Raw genomic sequence first — 26,301 nt, 5'->3', positions numbered from 1 at the left:
AGGCATGACAAAGTATTTGATGGTTTGTATGGTTAATGTGCTGTTCTTTAAGGACAGCAAGGGCAAGTCAGGGAACTACAGGCCAGTGAACCTTACAACAGTCATGGGAACACTGCTGGAAGGGTTCTAGAGGGACAGGAACCACCAGCGTTTGGCTAGTCAGAGGTTGTGAGCATTGCCTTGTGCATGGAAAATAGTGCCACACAAATCTATCAGATTTTTAAAAGAGGTGACAAAGGAAATTGATGAGAGCAGGTGTGGTGGTACACCACCGGCCTACTGCAGGGGGCGACCTCTGTCCCTGCAGAAGAGCACAGGGACAAGACAAACCTGGCCGGCTGTCAATCACCCTCTGGGATATAAGCCAGAGCCGGCCCTTCGAAGATATTCTCAGAGCTTGCAACAGCATTCCTCACAGCTAGCTCTGTGGAAGTTTATGTCAAATAAAGCCTGTTCAACAGACTTTATGTTTTGTGTGTTTGCGTCTGTTCGATAGCGCGCCACAATTTATTCGACATAAAATTTTAAAGCTGCTATGGAAAAGCTCCTGAGCGCCGGGAGCCTCGAAATCGACTCATGCCACCCGGAAGCACAAACAAGCTTTGAGATCTGGAAGCACATGGCGGAAGCAATCATCAAGGCACACGGCGACGACATCCTGGATTCCGACCGAAAGAGGCTTGTCTTACTCTGATTGAAGTTGGGCCCCCGAGCCTTCCAGGCTCTCAAAGACTGCACTGGGTACTCGGAAGTGATGAACACCCTCAAGACCATGTATAAACCTCCCACAAATATGGTCTTTGCAAGGTACCTCCTAAGTATCCATGTGCAGCTGCCTGGGAAATGGCTGAGTCCTACCTGGGAGCCCTGCGTGAGTTGGCCCCACCTTGTCTGGCTGAACCCAGGGTAAATGAAAAGGAGGTTGAGAGAATGATCAGAGACATCTATGACCAATGGCTACGCGCGAGAGACATCAGGCAGAAGCTGCTAGAGGACAATATCTACTCCCTGGCCAAAACAATGGGGTAGTCCGAACCCTGGAGGCAGCAGCCCTGCACACTGAAACCTTTGACTCCAGGCTTCCCCTGGCCTCTGCGTGGTCAGCAAAGTTGGCTGCTGTGGTCCTAGACCTGACTAAGGATGAAAACATTGCTGCTGCGGGTGCCCAGTGCCCTTGTAAGTACTGTGGGTCCCGGTGTGGATCTGATAGTTGATCGCACCAAAACTGCCCGGCCAAAAACCAGTACTGCTTGAGATGTGGCAAGAAAGGCTACTTCGCCAAAGATTGCCTCTCAAAGCCCACCAGCAGCTCAGCAGCCAACTATGACCTGCCCCCCCCCTCATGATCCCCACCACGTGCGATTGCTGAGGGACGCCATTGCCCCCACAGCCACTTCCAGCCTCTCCGGCAACAATCACTGCACGCGCGCCATCTGCCCGGACCAGCCCTCGCTCTCGCCAGCACTGCCTCCCGAAAACTAAATGACGTCACGTCCGCAGCCTGTGATGATGTCGCCCTCACCAGTGATGTTCAACTAGTGCAGCTGGAGAAGAAGACCAGCCATGCCTTGCCCTCCCATGCGGCGCTGCCATATTGGGCCGGTCAGGTGCAGGCGCCACCACCATCCAGGCCTCCAACGAAGATGGGACCGATGACAACACGGGTGCTAACCAGGCCGCTCTACTGACGCATCCCATGGCTCTGGACACCGCCAACTGCCGCACACCGCACCCTACACCTCTGGAGAGCACCACTAATTGACATTCATCTCTCCCGATGCCTGCAGAGGATACCGACGGCCACGACTCGTGTCCACCATTGGGGAACAATGACTCGGACCCCGAGATGGTCCTAGCGGCCATCACCCTGACCAGGAACATCCCCCACATCCTCAGGCGCTCCATGATGGTCGTCAAAATCAACGGGCAGGGAACAAAGTGCCTAATTGACAGTGGTAGCACCGAGAGTTTCATTCACCCGAGCGTGGCCCATTCCCTAAAGCTTAAAGTTCACCCCACTACCTTCTCTATCGCCTTTGCCGCCAAGGTCTGGACTATCAATACCCTCGGGCATTGTTCAGCCGATCTGACTGTGGGGGGGAGGGGGCGAGGACATACACTGGGTTCAGCCTCCTGGTCATGGCAAACTCTGCGCCTCAGTCTTCCTGGGCTTAGACTTCCAAGGCCACCTGCAGAGCATCACCCTCACCTTCAGGGGGCCCCTACCCCCACTCATGCTCCACAGCACGCCGTCCAACCAGCCGCAGCCAACCTGTGGCTTCTCCACTCTGCATATACCCCTCCTGCGCTCTTCTCACACCTCATGCCAGACTTCAGGTTGATAGCCACCAGAAGTAGATGCTATTGCGCCACGGACAGAAACTTCATCAGGGAGGAGGTGCGATGGCTTCTGGCGGAAGGTGACATAGAGCTCAGCAACAGCCCATGGAGAGCCCAAGTCCTAGTGGTCAAAGGGAGAAGCAAGCCAAGGATGGTCATGGATTACAGCCAGACCATCAACCGGTACACCCAGTGTGGATGCCTACCCCTTACCGAGGATAGCCGACATGGTCAACGAGATAGCCTGCTACTGGGTCCAGAACCTCCTGAACACCATCAGGGACGTCAGGACCATGATCGAGGCGTGCAGGGTCTGCGCGGAATCCTAACCTCGCTTCTTCCGCCCACCCCAGGCTCATGTTGTAAAGGCCACTTAGCCGTTCGAGCACCTCAGCGTGGACTTCAAGGGACCCCTGCCTTCCACAAATCAGAACGTCTATTTCCTCACAGTCATAGACGAATACTCCCGCTTCCCTTTCGCTATCCCTTACCCAGGTACCTCCACGGCCACTGTTGTCAGGGCACTGACACAGATCTTCACCATGTTCGGCTACCCCCGCATTTATCCACAGTGACCGGGGGTCTAGCTTCATGAGTGAGGAACTACGCCAGTACCTGACAGCAAGTAGCATCGTGACTAGTCACATGACTAGTTACAATCTGAGAGGTAATGGGCAAGTGGAACGCGAAAACGGGGTGACCTGGAAGGCAGTTCTCCTGGCCCTTAAGTCAAAGGGGTGGTCTGTAGAATACTGGCAGGATGCCCTTCCCGAGGTGCTCCATGCCATTAGATCACTCCTGTGCATGGTTACCAACGAGACTCCTCACGAATGCCTGTTTTCGTTCCCCAGGAAATCAGCGATGGGAATGTCTCTCCCAGCATGGCTCACATCCCCAGGACAAGTGCTCCTGCATAGACACATGCAAGCACAGAAGGCCAAACCCCTGGTCGAGCATGTGTTCCTCCTACACGCGAACCACAACTACGCCTACATTAGGTTCAGCAGCGACAGGGAGGACACAATCTCAACAAGGGATCTGGCACCAGCAGGAGCACCCAACACAGCACAGCACCCTCCAATCCAGGACCATGCCGGCCTGACACACCCCCACCCCGACCCTGGACAGCTATGGGATACTCAAGACCCCCTTGGGCACCAAGGACACATTACAACCATGGGGGACAAACCTGCCCCCCCATCCATCCAATGCAACAGACACACCTCAACCCCAGACCCTCCTCCGCACTGCACCACACCAGCTGCTCCGGCCCCCGCCCACAGTCCACGCATACTCTCACTGACCAGTGACCAGGAGCCAGATCTCCGACTGTCTCAATCTGTAAATAAGGTGTATATGTTTTGGGGCTCTGGGTAGACAACAAACTGAAATCTCCCCGACCCCTGGGACAATTTTAAAGAAGTGGGTGCATGTGGTGGCACACCACCAGCCTACTGCAGGGGATGATCTTTGTATTTGCAGAAACGCACGGGGACAAGACAACACCTGGCCGGCTGTCAATCAGCCGACCTGAATGGACCAAGCCTTACCCGGTTGGCTGTCAATCTCCCTCTGGGATATAAGTCAGAGCCAGCCCTTCGAAGACAGTCTCAGAGCTTGCAACAGTATTCCTAACAGCCAGCTCTGTGGAAGTTTATGTCAATAACAGACTTTATGTTTTGTGTGTTTGCTTCTGTTCGATAGTGCACCACAGCAGGGAAGTGAACATTGTAGGTTAGATTCCAAGGTCAGATCACATTTAATCTAAGATGACCTGGCCAGGTGTATTCAAAAATAGTTTGAAGGAATGAGTCAATTTATTGTCAGGTGCACTGAAGTACAGTGAAAAGAGTTACTTTGTGTGCTAGCCAGCAAGTTGATCCATTTACAAGTACAGCAAATAAAACATGAAGCAGAATGCAGAGTTTCACAGAGAGAGAGAGAGAGAGAGAGAGATAGAGAGAGAGAGAGAGAGAGAGAGATCCATCAGAACGGAGCAAGGGAAACATTATTTTTCTTTGGACACATGAGAGATTGCAGATGGTGGAATCTGGAGCAAAGTGTAATCTGCTGGAGGAACTCAGCTCATCGAGCAGCATCAGTGGGAGAAAAAGAATGGTCATGTTTTGGGCTGAAATACATCAAATGTGCAAAGGGGAGATAGCAAGTATTTTACTCCTTTGAGAAGGGAAATGGGGTGCTGAGGCAGTGGGTTGCACATGAGGGAGGCCCAATAAAAGGGCCTTTACATTTTCCATTTACTTTCCATCTTCCTGGCATGAATTTTAAGATCTTCAATGTTGCATTTGGACCTCTTCAAGCTGTTTTAGTGACAGATTTAATGATCCAGAGTCTTAACTCTGGAATGCCAACATAACTTGAAAGAAATCCTCAGAATCTTCCCTTAAATCATTCTTTTGTGAATCCTATTAATTCAATTAATCTTGCAATGTAATTTCTTTGCACTTTTGTTGAATTTCTCAGTACATCGACTGATTTAACAAATATTAAACTGACTCCTCAAGAAGTCAGCCAATACAATGGAATCATTTGACATGTTCAAGTCACTACAACTGTGGCCAATATTGTTATTGTTCGTCTTTCCCAAGATATAATGTTAAGAAAAATTTATTCAGATAGGTTTGAAAAGAAGAAAGCATCTGCTATGTTTCACCATTGGATATTACAAGGATTTATTCTTCTAACCAATTGATACTGATAATTCTGTCTTTTCAATGGTTGGATGATAGCCTTTTTTTTTAAATCATGAGGGGCTTCTGAGATGCGCCAGCACTCACTTCTTCAACCCCCAGCAGAGAGACACTGTCCTGTCCTGTCTCTTTCAAATCTGCAGTGGGTGTGTGCTGTCAATCAGGAACTTTACAACTTTACATTTAATTTATCCAAAAATATCAGATTCTGCAGTAAAAGTGCAAATTAACTTTTGACAAGTTAAAAATATGACATATTTTAAAATTACCATTTATTCAGACTTCCCTAACAAGACATGCATTCTTATCTGAAGCCCAATAGCTTTTTTTACAAAGTATTAGGCATTCATTTTGCAAATACTAGAGCGCCTCGGATGCCCCCCAAAGTTCCTCAACATGGTTATCCAACTGCACGAAAACCAACAAGGTCGGGTCAGTTATAGCAATGAGCTCTCCGAACCCTTCTCCATTGACAACGACGTGAAGCAAGGCTGCGTTCTCGCACCAACCCTCTTTTCAATCTTCTTCAGCATGATGCTGAAACAAGCCATGAAAGACCTCAACAATGAAGACGCTGTTTACATCTGGTATCGCACGAATGGCAGTCTCTTCAATCTGAGGCGCCTGCAAGCTCACACCAAGATACAAGAGCAACTTGTCCGTGAACTACTCTTTGCAGACGATGCCGCTTTAGTTGCCCATTCAGAACCAGCTCTTCAGCGCTTGACGTCCTGTTTTGCAGAAACTGCCAAAATGTTTGGCCTGGAAGTCAGCCTGAAGAAAGCAGAGATCCTCCGTCAGCCAGCTCCCCACCATGACTACCAGCCCCCCCACATCTCCATCGGGCACACAAAACTCAAAATGGTCAACCAGTTTACCTATCTCAGCTGCACCATTTCATCGGATGCAAGGATCGACAATGAGATAGACAACAGACTCGCCAAGGCAAATAGCGCCTTTGGAAGACTACACAAAAGAGTCTGGAAAAACAACCAACTGAAAAACCTCACAAAGATGAGCGTATACAGAGCCGTTGTCATACCCACACTCCTGTTCGGCTCCGAATCATGGGTCCTCTACCGGCATCACCTACGGTTCCTAGAACGCTTCCAGCAGTGTTGTCTCCGCTCCATCCTCAACATTCATTGGAGCGACTTCATCTCCAACATCGAAGTACTTGAGATGGCAGAGGCCGACAGCATCAAATCCATGCTGCTGAAGATCCAACTGCGCTGGGTAGGTCACGTCTCCAGAATGGAGGACCATCGCCTTCCCAAGATCGTGTTATATGGCGAGCTCTCCACTGACCACCGTGACAGAGGTGCACCAAAGAAGAGGTACAAGGACTGCTTAAAGAAATCTCTTGGTGCCTGCCACATTGACCACCACCAGTGGGCTGATATCGCCTCAAACCGTGCATCTTAGTGCCTCACAGTTCGGCGGGCTGCAACCTCCTTTGAAGAAGACCGCAGAGCCCACCTCACTGACAAAAGACAAAGGAGGAAAAACCCAACATCCAACCCCAACCAACCATGCAACCGTGTCTGCCTGTCCCACATCGGACTTGTCAGCCACAAACGAGCCTGCAGCTGACGTGGACATTACCCCTCCATAAGTCTTCATCCGCAAAGCCAAGCCAAAGAAAGATGAAGGCATTCATACACCACAGGCAGATTTTATCAGATATATAATATTAAATATAGATTCTTAAATTCTTTTGTCATGCTGAATTGGAAGTAACTCTGAATCTCAGGTTTTATTGTTTATTGTATTCATTTGATCTGTTAAATGTTGATTCTAAAAATTCTTGTTTTTTTAATGCTAAATGACTCCTTGTCAACAGGAAAAGACTGCAGCTTGGAAATTAATTGGAGCCTCCAACTGCCTGTTTGCCATGCCCAGCATGGCAAGCCAACAAATGTATAACCAGGAAATTTAGTCACACAAATGACCCAAAGCCTCATGAATTTGTTTCATGAGTATATGACTATTTCACCAGTCCAGTGTTCACAAAGAAAATCTGGAAAGTCACACGTGAGAAGGGAGATGGGATGCTGGGGCAGGGGTTTACAAATGAAGAAGACCAGTGATCGGGGCACTATTCAGTTACCAGAAGGGTTAGAGCAAATGTTGGCGAGAACAGCTGATTAAAGGAAGGGGTGCAAGAGTTTGGAAGGAGTCAATGTCAGCGTTGCAACTGGCTGCCAGAGAGGGAGGAGTTGAATTGGAACAATACACAAAGTACTGGAGGAACTCACTATATCAGGCAGCACCCATGGAAAGCAATAGACCGGCGACATTTCAGACTGAAAACCTTTCAATGGGAATAGCAAGAATTCACCAGATGTCCTAAAAGATTGGGGGAGGAGAAGGGGAGGAGCAATAGCTGGTAGGTGCTGGCTGAATACAGGTGGTAGAGGGAAGAAAAGGAGATAAAAGGTGATAGAGAGAAAGTTGATTCAGATGCCCTATCTCCTCTTGGCTTCTTTGCCTTCTTTCCCATCCCACCCATATTCACCTATTACCTCCCAGTCGGCGTTCTTCCCCCAACCCAGAAAGCTATCCCACAAATGTAAAATGAGGGTTTCAATCACAAGGTATGCAACCCTACCAGTGTGTTTATAACATTGAATTATGTATTTGCAAATAGAATACCATGGATGATGATCTCTTAAGGATTCCATTTGAACAGGCAAAGGTCAATATAAAGGAAAATATTTTTACAATGTCAGCAGAGATTGATGATTGGTACCTGAAGAAATTATGAAGGCCACTCAAATTAGAGCCTGGTGCTTTGGCATCTCACTAAGTTTACAGATAAGAGTGAAATATATTTCCTGCTGCTGAATATGGTCCATTAATGATCTTTACTTTTGAGTTCCCAAACCTCTTGTGATCCATTCCATTTAACATGAAGGTTGTGCTGAACAACATGATGAAGGGTGTTCTTACTGTGAAGATGGAACTTTGTTTCCATAAGAACTCCATGGTGCACATTCCTACCAATGATATCTTAGACAGATGCATCAACAACAAATAGATGATAAATATGAGGTCAAATAAGGGGAATCACAATGGAACTGCAGCTCCTGAGATCCAGTTTGATCCTGATCGCTGATTCACTTTTTTCTTAAGACTATGTCACTCAGATATTCTAGTTTGCTCCCACATCGAAAACAGATCCACCAACTTTAGTATCAAAAGTCATTTATATATTATCACAAATAGGGATCCTAACACGAAACCCTATGGAACACCACTGGTTACATACTTCAAGTCAGAATGACACCTTTCCACTACTCCTCTGTCTTCTGTGGACTTGCCAATTCCAAATCTAAATGATCAATTCATTATGAATCTTATGTATTTGTACATTCTTGATCAGCCCACCATGAGGGATGTTGTCAATACTTTAGTAAGGTCCAGGTAGATAACATCCACTAAATTTGTTAAACATGATTTGCCCTGCACAAAGCCATACTGACTGTCCCAAATCTAGACTTGCTTTTCCAAGTGTGTGTAATGTTTCTAATTACTTCTCAACTTTATTTATGTGCCTAATTCATCACAATTTCAAATAAATAATGATTTTAAAAATGACTTCTCCAGTATTAATAATTTTTAATAATTCAATATCTGTAAAGAAAAGCCTTGCAGCTCTGGCTGATCATTGCCTCTGCTCCCATCTTTGGCCGCAGTGCTTCAGAGTCTCTGCACAATGCTGCCCAAAGCTCACCTGCTTCTGATGCCTCACTGTGCCTGAAAGGCCACCCCCTGAAAGTAGACTACAGCTTGACTGGACTGGCAATCTTGCTCAGCTGGATATAGTTGGCCAGCTCCTGTAGTGGTGAGTTCACAGACAATGTGCCATGCCAAGTGCAATTTCGTTCATTCTCTTTAAAATTTTCCAACCATTTGAAACATTTGATCAGCAATAAACGCTCTGGACATGCAAAATTAAACTATATTTTGCTTGATAATATCAGAAAAATGGGTAATCAGTGAACATCAATATTTTTTCTTAGTGTTGCATTCAATGCACTTTCAAAGTGTAATGACACGTATATGCCTCACTCACTCCAATTAATGAAAGGCTTTCAGAAATAAAATGCATTCGATCAGAACATGTACTCGACAATACAAATAAATAATAGTGACAGTAACACAAATAGAATAAAAAAGCAAAGGTTCAAGTAAATTGTTGGAATGAATGGCTTGGACTGGCTTTTGAGTCATATTACATGTTGTCTGGAACATTGTGTGGCGGTATGCCATTAGGCAGGTGAACTGGCCCCGCTTGTCATGCACACGAGCCGGCCAAAATGGCGCCGTCGGGGGTTTCCTCCCGACCTTGGCACTGGGCTCAGAAGCCCGCGCTTGGGGAACCATGTGACGCCCCAGTGACGTCGGGGCCCCCCAGCGCTGTTCTCAGCCAGGTCTGGGCTGGGAGTACAAGACCAGCCAGGCAGCCTGCAATAAATCAGTTTTTGCTCACTGAACTCACCCATCTGGTTGTGCGATCCTACAGTTAGCAGTGCAGCCACTGCTACAATTGAATATTTAGTACAAAATTCCACGAGTGTTATCATACACTGATTATATAATGATTTCAGCTGTCAATTATTAATATGCACATGATCTCTAGAAATGTACAATTTTGTCAAACATTTTTAAAATTTTTACCTTTACTTTGCTTCAGAGGAATACAGAAAACAGTCTGTTTGTTCACGGATTTTAGCAGATCTGAAGGGATTTGATTATGTGTAACTTGTTCATCATCTGAAAGGAAGATTAAAATCCTTATACAATTTACTAGAAGATCCAAGGGAAAATCAGGGTCAAATATATTTTTTTCCATCATGTTGAACCATTTCACAAAAACGATAATTACACTTTATTTGGCATTGAAACAAGAGTGGCAATAATGCACACATATCTCAATTTTTTTTAATGAGCTTCTTACTGCATTGACTGCAAACAAAAATCTCAATTTTTTGTTTTGGATTTTGCAGAAATAGATATAAATAGATGTTGAAGTTATAAAGTCCTAACCTATTTAATCTTTCCCTGGAACTCGATTCCTGAAGTCTGGGCAACATCCTAGTAAATCTACTCTGCACTCTTTCTATCTTATTAATGTCTTTCCTGTAGTTAGCTGATCAAAACTGCACACAAGACTCCAAATTTGGCCCCATCAGTGTCTTCTACAACTTTACTGTAATATCCCAACTCCTGTACTCAATACTTTGATTTATGATGGCCAATATGCCAAAGGATCTCTTACAACCCTATCTACCTGTGATGTCATTTTCAAGGAATTATGTACCTGTATTCCAGATCCTTCAGTTCTACTGCACTCCTCAGTGTCCTACCATTTACCATGTATGTCCTTTCTTGGTTTGTCCTTCCAAAATGAAACATCTCACACTTGTCTGCATTAACTTCCATATGCCATTTTTAAGCCCATTTTTCCACCTGGTCCAGATCCTTCTGCAGGCTTTGAAAATCTTATTCGCTCTCCACAATGCCTCAAATCTTAATGTTATCCGCAAACTTTCTGATTTAATTTACGACATTATCATCCAGATCATTGATATAGATGACAAACAACAATTATCCCAGCACTGATCCCTGATCCACTCGTCACAGGTCTCCAGTCTGAGAAGCAATCTTCTACCACTACACTCTAGCTTATCCCATCCAGCCATTGTCGAATCCAGTTCACTCCTTCATCATGAATAACTAGCATCTGAACCTTCCCGACTAACCTCCCACATGGGACCTTGTCAAAGGTCTTACTAAAGTCGCTGTAGACAACAGCCTTTCCTTAATCAACGTCCTGGTAACATCGTCAGAAAACTCTATAAGATTGGTTAAACACAACCTTCCATGCACAAAGCCATGTTGACTATCCCTAATCAGTTTCTGGCTATTCAAATAATTGTATATTCAATCTATTAGAACACCTTCCAATAATTTACTTGCTACTGATATCAGGCTCACCAGCCTATAATTTCCAGGGTTATTTTAGAGCCTGTTTAAAACAATGGAACAACATGAGCTACTTTCCATTCCACACCTATGGCTAAGGACATTTTAAATATTTCTGCCAGAGTCCCTGAAATTTCTGCATTAGTCTCCTTCAAAACCTGAGGGAATATCTTGTCAGGCCATGGGGATTTATCCACCCCTATTTATTTTAAGTCAACAAGCACTTCCTCCTCTCTAATGTGTATACACTCCATGACCTGACTTCTTGTTTTTCATCCTCCTCACAACTCTGCCTGTTTCCTGAGTGAGTACTGATGAAAAAAAGTGAGATCTCTCCCATCTCTTTTGACTCCATACAGAGCTGACCACTCTGATCTTAAGAGGACCAATTTTGTCCCTTACTATCCTTCTGCTTTTAATATACCTGTAGAAATCCTTATGATTTACCTTCACATTGTCTGTGAAAGCAACCTCATGTATTTTTTTTTGCCATCCTTATCTCTTTCTTGAGGTTCTTCTTGCATTTTATTATCCTCCTCAAGTACCTCATTTGCTCCATGTTGCCTATATCTGTTATACACCTCTCTCTTCTTCCAAACCAGATCCCCAATATCCCTTGAAAACCAAGGTTCTCTATGCCTGCTAAAGTTGCCTTTAATCCTGACAGGAACACACAAAATCCAAGCGGGCAAGAGAACGACTGATTCCACCTGCATTGAATTCGTCCATCGTTATTGAATGAAGATCTACCGGGACCAATGCCTGAAGAGGGCGCACAAAATCAGTGAACCGGTGCGGACTCAAAAGGCCAACATGGCCTGTTTCCACTCCATAAATGGTTATATGGTTAAGGACTTCCACTTACCTTGTCCAAAAACAACATAGCCCAATCCACACATTTTAGATCCTTTCTCATTTCCTCAAATTTAGCCTTTCTCCAATCTAGAATCTAAACCTAAAGATTAATTAATTTGAAACTAATGGCATTATGATCATTGGACCCAAAATATTCCCCGACACACACTTCTGTAATCAGTCCTGTCTCATTCCCTAGAAAAAGAGATCCAATATTGCATTCTCTCTAGTTGGTACAGAATATATTGATTGAGAAAACTTTCCTGAACACATATGACAAATTACAAGCCATTGCAGTACGGGAGTCCCAGTCAATATGTGGAAAATTAAAATCCCTGACTATCACAACCTTATGTTTCCTGCAGCTGTCTCCATAGATTTGCACTTCCAATTCTCATTGCTAATGAGAGGTCTATAATACAACCCCATGAGTTTGGTCATACCTTTCCCATTCCTCAGCTCCCACCCACAGCCTCAATAGATAAGACCTCTAGTCCGTCTTGCCTGTGATATTTTCCCTGATGAGCAATGCTACTCCTCCCTCATTCAGACCCCCCCCCCCCCCATTCTATAGTGTCTAAAGCCCAGAACATGGAGCTGCCAGTCCTGCCCCTCCTCAACCATTTTACTATGGCCATGAAGTCATAATTCCACATGCCAATCCACACTCTGAGCTAGTCTGCCTTTTCTGCAATACTCCTTGCATTGAAATAGATACATTTTAGAACATTTCCACCACATACAACCCATTGACTTCTAATGGTGCATGCAATTTTTACATCACCTTTTCCCTCCTCCACTCCTCTATCTGCTCTGGCCCTCTGATTCCCATCCTCCTGCAAACCTAGTTTAAACCAACTGAACCAGCAGGAGCAAACCATCCCACAAGGATATTAGTCTCCCTCCAGTTCAGATGCAAACTGACCCGTCAGAACAGTTCTCACCTTTACTGGAAGAGAGTGCAATGATCCAGAAACCTGAAGCCCTCCCTTCTGCACCATGTCTTTAGCTACATGTTAACCTGCATTATCCTCCTGTTTTTAACCTCACTAGTACGTGGCATGGGTAGCAATCCTAAGATCACAACCCTGGAGGTCCTGTCCTTCAACCTAGCCCCTAACTCCCTGAACTTTCCTTGCATGACTTCCTCACCATTCCTACCCATGTCATTGGTCCCTATATGGACCACAACATCTGGCTGCTCACCTTCTATTCTGAAAATGCCATGAATTCGATCTGATATATCTCAGACCCTGGCACCAGGGAGGGAATATACCATCCAGGATATTCATTCTCTTCTATAGAACCTCTTATCTGTCCCCTTAACTATAGAATCTCATATCACTACAGCTCATCTATTTTCCATCCCTCCCTTCTTAGCCACAGGATCAGACTCTATGCCAGAGACCTGATGGCCGTTGGTTGTCAGTGATAGGTTCTCCTCCCCCCCCCCCCAAACAACAGTATTCAAAATGGTATACTTATTACTGAGGGGAATGTCCCACGAAGGTGCCCTACCCATGTCATTGGCCCCTATATGGACCACAACATCTGGCTGCTCACCTTCCATTCTGAAAATGGAAGGTGTTCCCTTTCCCTCTATGGACTGTCACCCATCAACCCGCCTCCTGCCTTCTAGGTGTGAATAGTGTCCCTGTAATTCCTGTCTATCATACCCTCTGCTGTCATATTTGTGTTGGAAGTTTTCCTTCTGAAGCCACTGACTAATTAGAAGCAGATTTCAATGGCATGACTGCTGTTGAAATTGTTCATATCATTGTTTCATCTTGTATTTGTATGTGTGAGTTCTTAGACAACACATGGATAAAGGAAAAGGTTCTTTCAAGTTGTTGTAAACAACCCATGAGGTATGCCATGAGGCTGCAAGCCTCCATTACAGATCTCACATACAGCAATCTCTTCCTCTGTGTCAGTTCCCTGTAGGCAGCCAAGTCTGATCAAACAGGAGCTATAATCCTTAAGGCATTGCTAGTTGCATTGCAACCATGATCACTATCATCCCATCTCCCTTTCTTAAAACAAAAGTAGCTTACTTCCAACATTACATGTTTTCTTTGTATAACTCTGCAATTTCAACTTTAACACCAGGAACTTACATTTTCATTATTATCAACAATGTTAGCTTTTTAAAAACTTATTTTGTGTGTTCACATTTACATACACTAAAACTTGAAGAGTGAATAAGAAAACACTAACAGGAGTCTTTAAATTTGCTTAATAAGTCTCTTAGGAAGATTCACATGTCTTGACAATCTCCTGATTGATTGTCCTTGAATTTGAGTTGTTCCCTCAGATGATGTCTTCTCATCTGTGTATTAAGGTTGTTCAACAATATCTGTCTTTCCATCTACTGTGGTTGGTACCATTTGAAGATCTCAACGATTTCTTCACAGAACAACACCTTCATCTGTCTGAATGGTGTATGATCTTGATTGGACTTCACGAAGGACAGTTCCCTTCTGAATCCATAAGTTTGTTTTGTCTTTTCGCCTTACTTGATCACCAGTGTAGAGTTCAGATAGGTTTTCTGTTCCTCTGTCAAAGAAATACTTTTGTTTTTCTTTCTGCTGTTTCAATTTCCTCACCTTATTGTTTTTAGGAGGTTCTCCTGAATGAGTAGATTTGATCTTAGCCTACATCCCATAAGGAGTTGTGCTGGTGACGTATTACACTCGAGCAGCATTGTGCGGTATACTAACATGCTCAGGTAGAAGTCCATTACACTGACTTTTGCCTCATACATCTGTCTTTTCATTGTCTGTACATAATTTTACACTAGACCATTGGACTGTGGAAAATGAGGACTTGATGTGGAGTGTACAAAGTCCCATTCTTTGGCAAACTGTCGGAACTTTAAATTGCAAAACTGGGGTCCATTATCTGTGAAGACCTCGCTTGCCAAACCATGTCTGGAGAATATGGCTTTCATACCTGTTATTAATGTATCTGCAGTGGTGGTGTTCAGTTTACACACCTCTGGATACAGGAAGTAATAGTCTGTGAATGCAATAGTCCTTCCCTTGACATACAAATAGGTCAGTGCCTACCTTCTGGTAAGGTCTGTATGGTGCTGGGTGTGGTTTTAGTGGTTCTGCAGAATTGTTTGCTTGATATTTCCAGTATATTATACAGTTTGACACTTCATTTGTTATATCAGTTTTGATTCTTGGCCAGTACAGCACCTCTTTTCAATTCCGAGATGTCCTCCATGGATCCTTTTTAGCATCTCTTTTTTCAGACTCTTTGGGATAAGGATTTTACTTCCTTTGTAGATGATGTCTTCAACCTCTGATAGTTCTGTCCTGCAGTTCCAGTACACTGCAATGTCAGGTGAGCAGTCCTGCTTCATGTTGGGTCATCCATCCAAGATGTTTTTTTCTCAGTTGTCTCAGTGTTTCATATTTGTTTGTTTCTGACTTTATGAGCTCAATATTTGCATCTGATATGGGCAGTACACTTGTGATCACGTCAACGAAGACGTTCGCATCTTCATCCATTTTGGTGTTTGTGGGCTCTCTTGTGTCAACAGCTCAAGACAAAGTGTCTGGTGAGTACATAAGCTTACCCAGATTGTACGCTATATTCAGTGGAAAGCATTGCAACCTAATCATCATTCTTTGTATTGTAAGTAGACATTTATTAAATGGCTTTTGGAACAATGCAATCAAGGGCTTATGGTCAGTCTCTACACTGACTCCTGTCCTGACACAAGCTGATGAAATCTTTCATAGATGTATGTGATGCTGAGCGGCTCCTTTTTAATTTGAACATATCACATTTCCACGTCTGTCATTGAATGTGATACATAAGCAATGGGTTGCCAACCATCATATTTTTGCAGAAGAACTGCACCATGTGATGCATCTGATGATATCTTGATGGATCTCATTGGGTCGTAAAACTTCAGAACTGGTTCCTCTGTCAACAGTTTCTTTAGTTCCCTCCATGACTTTTCATGCTCAAGATTCCACTCCCATTCAATGTTCTTTTCTGTTAGTCTTCTCAATGGAGCCATCTTTTCTGAGAGGTTGGATATGAATTTACTCATATAGTTGACCATTCCATTAAATCTCTGTACATCCTTTTTGCATTGTGGCCTTGGCATGTTCCCAATGGTGGACACCTTTCTGGGATCTGGTCTGATGCCTTCACTGCCAATAATAGCTCCTTCAGATGTTAGTTCTGTCACCCTGAGCTGGCATTTCTCTCTGTTCAGCTTCAGGTTTGCTTTCCTTGTTGATGCTCCATACTCGTGGTTCCCTATACTACGATGTTATCCACTGAGGTATCAACTCCGTCCAGGTGCTCTTAGACCAAATATATAGTTTTGTGATACACTTCAGGACCTGAGGCAATTCTGAATGGTCACCTTAGGAATCTGTATCTGCCAAACGGACTATTGAATGTGCACAGTCTTGAATTTTCTTCACCCAATTTTAACTGCTAAAATACTGATGATGCTTCTAACTTGTTGAAAATCTTTGCATTTGCAAACTGTGACATGATTTCTTCACACATCGGAAGCTTAAAGTGTTTTCTCTTTATTTCTCTGTTTAGATCTCTTGGATCCAAGCAAATTCTAAGTTTTCCATTCTTTTTGTCCATAACGATGAGTGACTCACCCTCTCCGTTGGCTCATCTAACTTCTGAATCACATTCAGGCTTTCCATCCTGTCAAACTCTGCCTTTAGTTGCTTTTGAAGCACAAATGGAACTTTTCTGCATGGATGCATTATCGGTGGCACACGTTTATCCACTCTGATTGTGTGTTCTCCTGCAAGGCAGCCTAGACCCTGAAACAGATCATTATACTCTTTCATGAGTTTATTATAGACGGTCTCTCCTTTGCTTTCCACAACAAGGACTCTTTTTACCAGGTTCAGTTTCTCACAGGCTGTGAAACCTTGTATGGCCTGTACATCCTTTGGTATCATGATGAACACTAGCATGTGCTCTTTGTCCTTGTGTTTCACTTTGTCCATGCATTTTCCTTGCACTGGTATATCAGTACCTGAATATCTTGCCACCTTCACTTTTGTTCCATACATCTTTGTTCTCAGTCTAATCTTTTTAAAATCAGTCTCTGATATTACATTAATTTGTGCTCCAGTATCCAATTTAACTGAAATGTATATGTCATTCACTTTTAATCTCAACATCCAGTCTCTGTTTTCTTTCTTATTTTCAGTCACAACATCTATCTCCCTTCCATCTACTGCATGAACCTTGCTTTGTTGCACTTGGTTCCTCCAGCAATGGGCATAATGGTGGATATGTTACACATAATGCATGTTTTAACAGATGCTGGACACTTTTTTGCTAGGTGTTGTGCACTGCATCGATGACATGGCTTTCAATTGTCCCTTTCATTTTTGTTTGCTGGCCATGCCTCTCTTTCTACTTTGGCACTTTTTTTGTTCAATGGTTTGTGTCTGTTCTTGCTCACTCCATCGACATTGCAGCTAGTTTCATTGAACAGCTCTTTTGCCTGTGTGTTTACAGTTTCTGCAGCTCTACAGAGTGCTATGGCTTTTTCCAGGTTGAGATTTTGCTCTTGGCAGTCTTTCCCTTAGACTATTATCGGGAACAACACACACAAGACTGTCTTTTATCAGCGAATTGGTCAGTCCACCAAATTCATACATTTTGTTTCTCTTTCTCAATTCATTCAAATACTAATCAATACTTTCTTCCGTTTTCTGTACACATGTGAAAACATCACATTACATTTAGATATGCTTCTTTTCTTTGGCTTGGCTTCGCGGACGAAGATTTATGGAGGGGGTAAAAAGTCCACGTCAGCTGCAGGCTCGTTTGTGGCTGACCAGTCCGATGCGGGACAGGCAGACACGATTGCAGCGGTTGCAAGGGAAAATTGGTTGGTTGGGGTTGGGTGTTGGGTTTTTCCTCCTTTGCCTTTTGTCAGTGAGGTGGGCTCTGCGGTCTTCTTCAAAGGAGGCTGCTGCCCGCCAAACTGTGAGGCGCCAAGATGCACGGTTTGAGGCGTTATCAGCCCACTGGCGGTGGTCAATGTGGCAGGCACCAAGAGATTTCTTTAGGCAGTCCTTGTACCTTTTCTTTGGTGCACCTCTGTCACGGTGGCCAGTGGAGAGCTCGCCATATAATACGATCTTGGGAAGGCGATGGTCCTCCATTCTGGAGACGTGACCCATCCAGCGCAGCTGGATCTTCAGCAGCGTGGACTCGATGCTGTCGACCTCTGCCATCTCGAGTACCTCGACGTTAGGGGTGTGAGCGCTCCAATGGATGTTGAGGATGGAGCGGAGACAACGCTGGTGGAAGCGTTCTAGGAGCCGTAGGTGGTGCCGGTAGAGGACCCATGATTCGGAGCCTTAAGACCACCTGGATGCATCCCCGATCCAAACACTGGCACCTCCTGGACTACATCCTGGTGCGAGAAAGTGACAAACAAGATGTGCTCCACACCAGGGTCATGCCTAGCGCGGAATGCCACACTGACCACCGGCTGGTTCGCTGCAAGCTCAACCTTCACTTCAAGCCAAAGCCCAGGAACAATAAAGCCCCCAGAAAGAGGTTCAATGTTGGAAAACTGCAGTCAGACGAAGCGAGAGGAAACTTCCAGGCAAACCTCAAAGCAAAGCTCGACGTTGCAACCCGCCTCACGGACCCGTCCCCTGAAACCTTCTGGGATCAGTTGAAGACTACCATACTGCAATCCACTGAAGAGGTACTGGGCTTCTCCTCCAGGAAAAACAAGGACTGGTTTGACGAAAACAGCCAGGAAATCCAGGAGCTGCTGGCAAAGAAGCGAGCTGCCCACCAGGCTCACCTTACAAAGCCGTCCTGTCCAGAGAAGAAACAAGCCTTCCGTCGCGCATGCAGCCATCTTCAGCGCAAACTCCGGGAGATCCAAAATGAGTGGTGGACTAGCCTCGCCAAACGAACACAGCTCAGCGCGGACATTGGCGACTTCAGGGGTTTCTACGAGGCTCTAAAGGCTGTGTACGGCCCCTCACCCCAAGTCCAAAGCCCGCTGCGCAGCTCAGACGGCAAAGTCCTCCTCAGCGACAAGATCTCCATCCTCAACCGATGGTCAGAACACTTCCAATCTCTTTTCAGTACCAACCGCTCAGTCCAAGATTCCGCCCTGCTCCAGCTCCCTCAACAGCCCCTAAGGCTAGAGCTGGATGAGGTTCCCACCCTGGATGAGACATATAAGGCAATCGAACAACTGAAAAGTGGCAAAGCAGCAGGTATGGATGGAATCCCCCCAGAAGTCTGGAAGGCTGGCAGCAAAACTCTGCATGCCAAACTGCATGAGTTTTTCAAGCTTTGTTGGGACCAAGGTAAACTGCCTCAGGATCTTCGTGATGCCACCATCATCACCCTGTACAAAAACAAAGGCGAGAAATCAGACTGCTCAAACTACAGGGGAATCACGTTGCTCTCCATTGCAGGCAAAATCTTCGCTAGGATTCTACTAAATAGAATAATACCTAGTGTCGCTGAGAATATTCTCCCAGAATCACAGTGCGGCTTTCGCGCTAACAGAGGAACCACTGACATGGTCTTTGCCCTCAGACAGCTCCAAGAAAAGTGTAGAGAACAAAACAAAGGACTCTACATCACCTTTGTTGACCTCACCAAAGCCTTCGACACCGTGAGCAGGAAAGGGCTTTGGCAAATACTAGAGCGCATCGGATGTCCCCCAAAGTTCCTCAACATGATTATCCAACTGCACGAAAACCAACAAGGTCGGGTCAGATACAGCAATGAGCTCTCTGAACCCTTCTCCATTAACAATGGCGTGAAGCAAGGCTGTGTTCTCGCACCAACCCTCTTTTCAATCTTCTTCAGCATGATGCTGAACCAAGCCATGAAAGACCCCAACAATGAAGACGCTGTTTACATCCGGTACCGCACGGATGGCAGTCTCTTCAATCTGAGGCGCCTGCAAGCTCACACCAAGACACAAGAGAAACTTGTCCGTGAACTACTCTTTGCAGATGATGCCGCTTTAGTTGCCCATTCAGAGCCAGCTCTTCAGCGCTTGACGTCCTGCTTTGCGGAAACTGCCAAAATGTTTGGCCTGGAAGTCAGCCTGAAGAAAACTGAGGTCCTCCATCAGCCAGCTCCCCACCATGACTACCAGCCCCCCCACATCTCCATCGGGCACACAAAACTCAAAACGGTCAACCAGTTTACCTATCTCGGCTGCACCATTTCATCAGATGCAAGGATCGACAATGAGATAGACAACAGACTCGCCAAGGCAAATAGCGCCTTTGGAAGACTACACAAAAGAGTCTGGAAAAACAACCAACTGAAAAACCTCACAAAGATAAGCGTATACAGAGCCGTTGTCATACCCACACTCCTATTTAGATATGCAGCATGCCTCAAACAGTTCAATTATTTTTTCCAGTTTCATTTGGACTCCTTCAGCAGCAAATGTGAAATTATTATACACCTCTCGGGCTTCATCACCCATGACATGTAATGAAATTGATGCTTTCACTTTATCACTTTTCTCATCAGCTCTGACTGCCACTAAATACAATCCAAAATGTTTAAATCTGTTCCAATTTTCAGCCGCATGATCTGTCAACTGAAGTTTCACTTGTGGATGTAATCCTTCCATTTTTCACTTTGTTAGCTTCTCTTCACTGATCAGTTGCTGACTTTGGATTTTCTTTTTAAAGTATTTCCTTCTAATTTCCTTCATCCCACTTCTGACACCATGTTTCACATACTGCCTCTTGCTCTGAGTCAGCCAAGTCTAATCAAACAGGAACTATAATCAAGGCCTTGCTAGTGGCCATGCAAACATGATCACTATCATTACAATCATAGCCTTTATTCAATAGAAAGTAATGATTTCATCATGACAGTAACCCAATACCACTCTCATTAAATATTTGTAAAGTTTTTGAAAAGCATTGAGAACCTTGGTTAATATTCCCACTCTAAACCAAGTGATATAGTAATCTGCCTTTACTCCAATGCTTTTGCAATCTATATTCCCAGTGCTAAAATCACTTCAAAAAGCAAGCTGTCGAATGTAAAAAAAAAGATCTTCCCTCATGAATTGCTTAGTTACTCTCTGAAGGAAACTAGTAATCTATCATGGCAAATCAATGAAACATTTAAGTAATCTATCATTGACGCAGTATAATTTGTTAATGATGAGTTCTTTTTACATATGCTTAACTGTAATAAACTGACTTGAACATGAATGAACATTCAAAATAAATTCAAAATTATTTAATTTAATGAATTTTGGTTGATCACCTGTCAGCACCACATCTACCAGAAGAAGATCATCAGTTGGGTTCTTGAAAGGCACAATGACTGATGCATGAGAGTTAACACAGGCAGTGATACTAACAGGGTCCATCTGAAGGGGCAACAAGCCTATTCCTGACAGGTGAAATGTCCACTCTTGCAACTATCGAAATAGAAGGTAGTTAGCAATTCAAGAAATACATCAATATTTCATTCACCAGTAACCATTCATTTGCACACAAAAAAGTGGACCAATGGCTATCCACATTCAATGAACAATAAACCAGATAGGAATAGACAACTCTAGTCTTCCTCACTGAAAAAAGTGGGTGGTAGTGAATTAAAGAAATCAATTGATTTAACATAATTTTTAATTTAGAGATACTGCACAATAACAGGCCCCAATAGCCTACGAGTCCGCAATGCCAAAATACACAAATTAGCCTACAAACCCCATATAGTTTTAGAGACTAGAAGAAAACTGGAGGAAACCCATGCAGATCACCGGGAGAACGTATAATGCTGGATTTGAACCTGGGTTGCTGGCACTATGATAATGTTGAATAACGGCAATGCTAACCTTGCTGCCCTTAAATGCAAACAATCAGGAATCAAGTTTGCTTTGGTTTTTCTTTTTTTTGTGATTTCAAATCATAATTGGAAAAGAGGAGGATACTGGGATATAAATTGGCAGATTCATAAAAGCAAGCACTAATATGGCTGTGTTTGTGGCCAATTCTATCTATTTATTTCACTGGGACCAGATATTTGATGACTCATTAACACCACTTCAATTTGGCTTATTCTGCGTAGGGCATATGTGAAAGATGGCATGTACGTAGGGAGCACCCTGTGGACCCTTGCATGCAGAACCTCCTGACAAACATCCACCACTTCAAATTATTGTTAAAATTAGCATCAGAAATCTGGTACCTCCTCCTATCCACGTAACTGAGTCAATCATCAAGTGTCAATACTGATGCTATCATACTAATTTGTAGTAGGTAATTTGGTCAGATATCCAGTATTCATGAACATACAAACACTGAGCACACTTCATGTTGAGGTAGTTAAAATTCAACTGCACCCTTTTATAAATATTTGGGGTTTGTAGGCTAATTTGTGTATTTGGCAAGGAAAACAATTTCAATAAAACCAATCTGCATAAATAGATTTATGTGGATAGGAGCAGGTACCAGATTTCTGATGCTAATTTTAACAATAATTTGAAGTGATGGATGTTTGTCAGGAGGTTCTGCTTGCAAGGGTCCACAGGGAGCTCCCTACGTACATGCCATCTTTCACATATGCCCTACGCAGAATAAGCTAAATTGAAGTGGTGTTAATGAGTCATCAAATATCTGGTCCCAGTGAAATAAATAGATAGAATTGGCCACAAATACCACCCGTGAACAACTGGTTTCACAATTTTTTCCAGCACTTGCGTATTGCACGCACATCCGTAGCTTTTCAACCATGGTGGCTATTTCAAATAATTGAAACAGACTCTTTTCGAGGAGGAGGCCAAGCAAAGTCAAACTGGACTTGCTCAGATGAGCAAATTGGTGGGCATGGACGTGGGGAAGAAAGGCTTAGCTGCATGCTGTATAGTTCACTGACTCTCTAACTCTATCCCTGCCGTCCACCCTGATAAGCCTTTGCACTTAAATAAGGGATGTGAACACGTACACAGATAGAGCATGCAATATTCTCATTAACTAACTTAAACTGTGTGATTGTACAAGATGAATGAGTTAAGAAGGTCAGATAGCCCATGGTGTGTACTCTGTCATTTAATAAGATCTGATCTTGATGCCAGCTCCACATTCCTATTATTTGACATCATCATCGCACATGGATAGTCACATCTCAATAGTGAAATGCTGCATTGCCGGGAGAAAGGAACTTCTATGCCAACATCCCTGTAGTGGAAATTATACACCATGTCTGCTCAGGAAAAGAATAATGAGGTGTTCAACAAGCAACACAGAATATGGCCAATATAAACTGATGTACCTGATGGTTTTGTTTAGCCTACCAACAAGCCAAAAAAGATAATGATGAGCATGGTGGGGAGGGCTCCTTCACACACATCCTGAACTATTCTTTGAATGGAGCCAGAACCCATAACTTTCTCTATACAAGTCCGTGTAGATGTCATCATGGCCACACCAAAGGTCTCAGACTTGGCAGTCGAGGTGAAAGACACCCATTTCCTTTCTCGCTTTGATAGTTGCCAATTGGGTACATGCAACCAACCAAGAAGAGGTGGTACAAAAGAAAAAAAGTGGTAAGTGAGAAAATGTTGAAACTCATGAAGCAAGCTCTACAGAAAGTAAATTAGTTGACCAAGGCACCAAGAGAGCTCACATAGAGGTAAGATGAAGCAAGAAGCATGAGAACAATGGGCTTGTTGGGGATTGTTGTATGTTTTCAAAACTACTGCAATCCTTTTTAAATATCCAATCAACAGATTTTCAACTTAATTCTTGAACATCTAACTGAACAATTGTAATTGATTACCCATTATTGAAATTAGCTATGTTCCATTTCCATGTTGTGGAGAGGGGATGCCCACAGTGGTCAAATAAGGGAACTCAGATCTCGTGCAAAGAACTCATTGCAGATTGTGGGGGAGATGTTTACCACTGTCAGGACCATTAAAAATCTGAAACTTACCAGCCAGATCAGGAGGAGTTATGCATCCTAAAAATTTCACATTCTATTCAACCTCCCTCACCCCACTACTATACCTCCCCACCACCCACCCCCACCACCCACCACATCGAGAAATTTGAGCAAAAAACCTCGATTGACATTCCTCCATAGTTTCATGCTGTCTGAACCGTTTACTGCAAAAAAAATGGGCTCCGCCGTGCCAATTTCTCTTACACTGTGAGTGCCAATTTGCTATATTCTATGATTTTATCATTATTAATTTAATTGGAAACTGCAAGATCATTTTCAAGATCATTGTGATATCAGAGTCCCTGAAAGTGGACTGTTGAGTGGGGAGGGAGGTGGGTGGGGGGGGGGGGGGGTTGGGGGGGAGGTGAAATGGCTCGGACTCAATGGCAAATTTTATATAAAATGAATAACTGTAATTTGTGATGATTACAGGAAATTGTTTGCTTGAACTTTGAAAATCTTTTAATAATTTTTTTTTTAAGTTGTGGATTTGGAATCAATGCAGCCAAATCAGACCTACAAAAGGCCCTGTCACCCAACAATCAAGTGGAAAAATATTAACTGGTGTATTCTGGAACAAACAAGGGAATGTGGATGGACTCATTAGTCAGGCAGCATCCATGGATAGAAACGGTCAGTCAATATTATGGTTCAGGACTTTGGCACACTATAGTATTCCAGATATATCTTCTTGGCAAAATACTAAGTGCTTAACTGGAGAAGTTAAACAAACTCTGGGGGTGGAAGGTTGGATTAGTGTTGCAGAGCAGCTAGTTTTTTTTCATTTTATTTATGATTTCCACCTATATTTTTGCTTCCCTTGTCTTTTATCCAAACAATTGTACCTACCATGGCTCTGAAACATAGGAATGCCTTTCTATTCAGTCACATTTCATTTCAAAAATTGAAGTATAAACAATCAATCTCGACAGATGTGCACATTTCATTACCAATGATATTTGTACCATCAATGCATCTATACAAGCAAATCCCCAGACATTTGCAGCCACATCATTCATATAGATTATTAAAAGAAATGAGAAAACACACTTGTGGGCACTTGAAGATAACTGTTGTGCAATGGTTGCCTTTTCCCAGTGTGGAAGGGAAGAACTGAACAGGTACTTCAATTGAGGACTGAGAATTCACAATTATCTGTGAATAAGACAAAATATTATCATAAAAGCATTTGATTTATCATATTGAAAATGTGTTATTTTGTACAATTAGTTCAGTGCAACATTTCTACAGTGAATTGCTCTAATAAGAACATCTTCTTCCTTTATATAGCATTTCATAATCACATGGTCATCTTTGGAAATCAAAGACCACATTTTCCTTTTTGTGAAGTAGTATGTTTGGCTCCAAAAACAGAGAGGCCATTCAGCATTCACCAGGATCTCTGCAGGGTGGTCCCTCATTCTAGCTTTGAACTTCCTCCAGAATTTAACCCTTTTATTTGACATGAACAAGGAAAGACTGAAGGTTTTCATCAAGGCGCGTTTGGTATATTCATGGTGTAAATTAAATTGGACCAAATATAACCAAATATAATTATAATTTGTGGAGATAGTTTGATAATTTAGATCTGATGGCATTTGTAAAAAAAAAATTCAACAGAATCTTTTATTTCTTCTGCTATAGATCAGCATGTGTTAAATTTAAAATACATTGCAATCTATTGGGGAAATGTGACTGTGCCTGAAAATTAGAATTTGATGAAGAATGGAATACGGCATAAAATGTTGCACTTGGTCTCAAACACCAAATGACATTTGTGCTGGGACATCATGATCAAAGAATACTAAAACGTCTCTTTCAAACACAGATGAAGAATAATTTTTTTTAAACCCAGAGGGTGGTGAATGTGTGGGATTTTTTGCCGTGGACAGCTATGGTTATTTAAGAGAGAAACAGTTAAGTTCTTGATTAGAAAGGGAATCAAGGGTGATGGGAGAAGGCAGGAGAACAGGGGTTGTAAAAAGACAAAGGTAAAGGTTCCATTATTGTCACGTAATACTACATTTAGAATGTAACATAAGTGAAATTCTTTAAATTCTGTCTGAATCAACCATGATAAAATGGTGAAGCGGACTTGATGGACCAAATGACCTAATTTCATTCTTTTGTCTCATGGACTAATGGAGCCAAAAATTAATGGCATATCCATAGATAAGGCCATGAGCAGGAGTTAAGAGAATATAATTCCCAGAGAGACAAAGGCGAGATAGAAAAAAATGAAGCTTCCAGGATCGGGAAAATATACTTGAAGGATTTTCATGGCTGCACCAAACTTAGAGCACAGATCAAAGTTACAATGCTCCAAAGCACCCATTCCCCTTGTCCATTGGTTTCCTTCAATCACCACATAATGCTGCAGTATTTACTCTCCTTTACTATACACGGTGCACTGCCTGCTCTCATCACA

At 43.4% G+C, this 26,301-nt stretch overlaps 1 protein-coding gene across 5 annotated transcripts in view; it reads right to left on the bottom strand.

Annotated features, from left to right (window-relative positions):
* LOC138738909 (cilia- and flagella-associated protein 47-like) overlaps window positions 1–26,301 on the bottom strand; it is a 614,550-nt gene that overhangs the window by 96,856 nt on the left and 491,393 nt on the right. For all 5 annotated transcript variants that reach the window (XM_069890090.1, XM_069890088.1, XM_069890089.1 and 2 more), the window contains 3 exons: window positions 24,924–25,028; window positions 21,192–21,348; window positions 9,735–9,830 (listed from right to left, as the gene is read on the bottom strand). In XM_069890090.1, coding sequence (XP_069746191.1) covers window positions 9,735–9,830; window positions 21,192–21,348; window positions 24,924–25,028 — 358 coding nt within the window. The remainder of the gene's footprint in view (window positions 1–9,734; window positions 9,831–21,191; window positions 21,349–24,923; window positions 25,029–26,301) is intronic.

Source organism: Narcine bancroftii, chromosome 7 (assembly GCF_036971445.1).
Source record: "Narcine bancroftii isolate sNarBan1 chromosome 7, sNarBan1.hap1, whole genome shotgun sequence".
NCBI classification, from domain to species: Eukaryota; Metazoa; Chordata; class Chondrichthyes; order Torpediniformes; family Narcinidae; genus Narcine; species Narcine bancroftii.
This window is presented reverse-complemented; position numbering and strand designations above follow the sequence as displayed.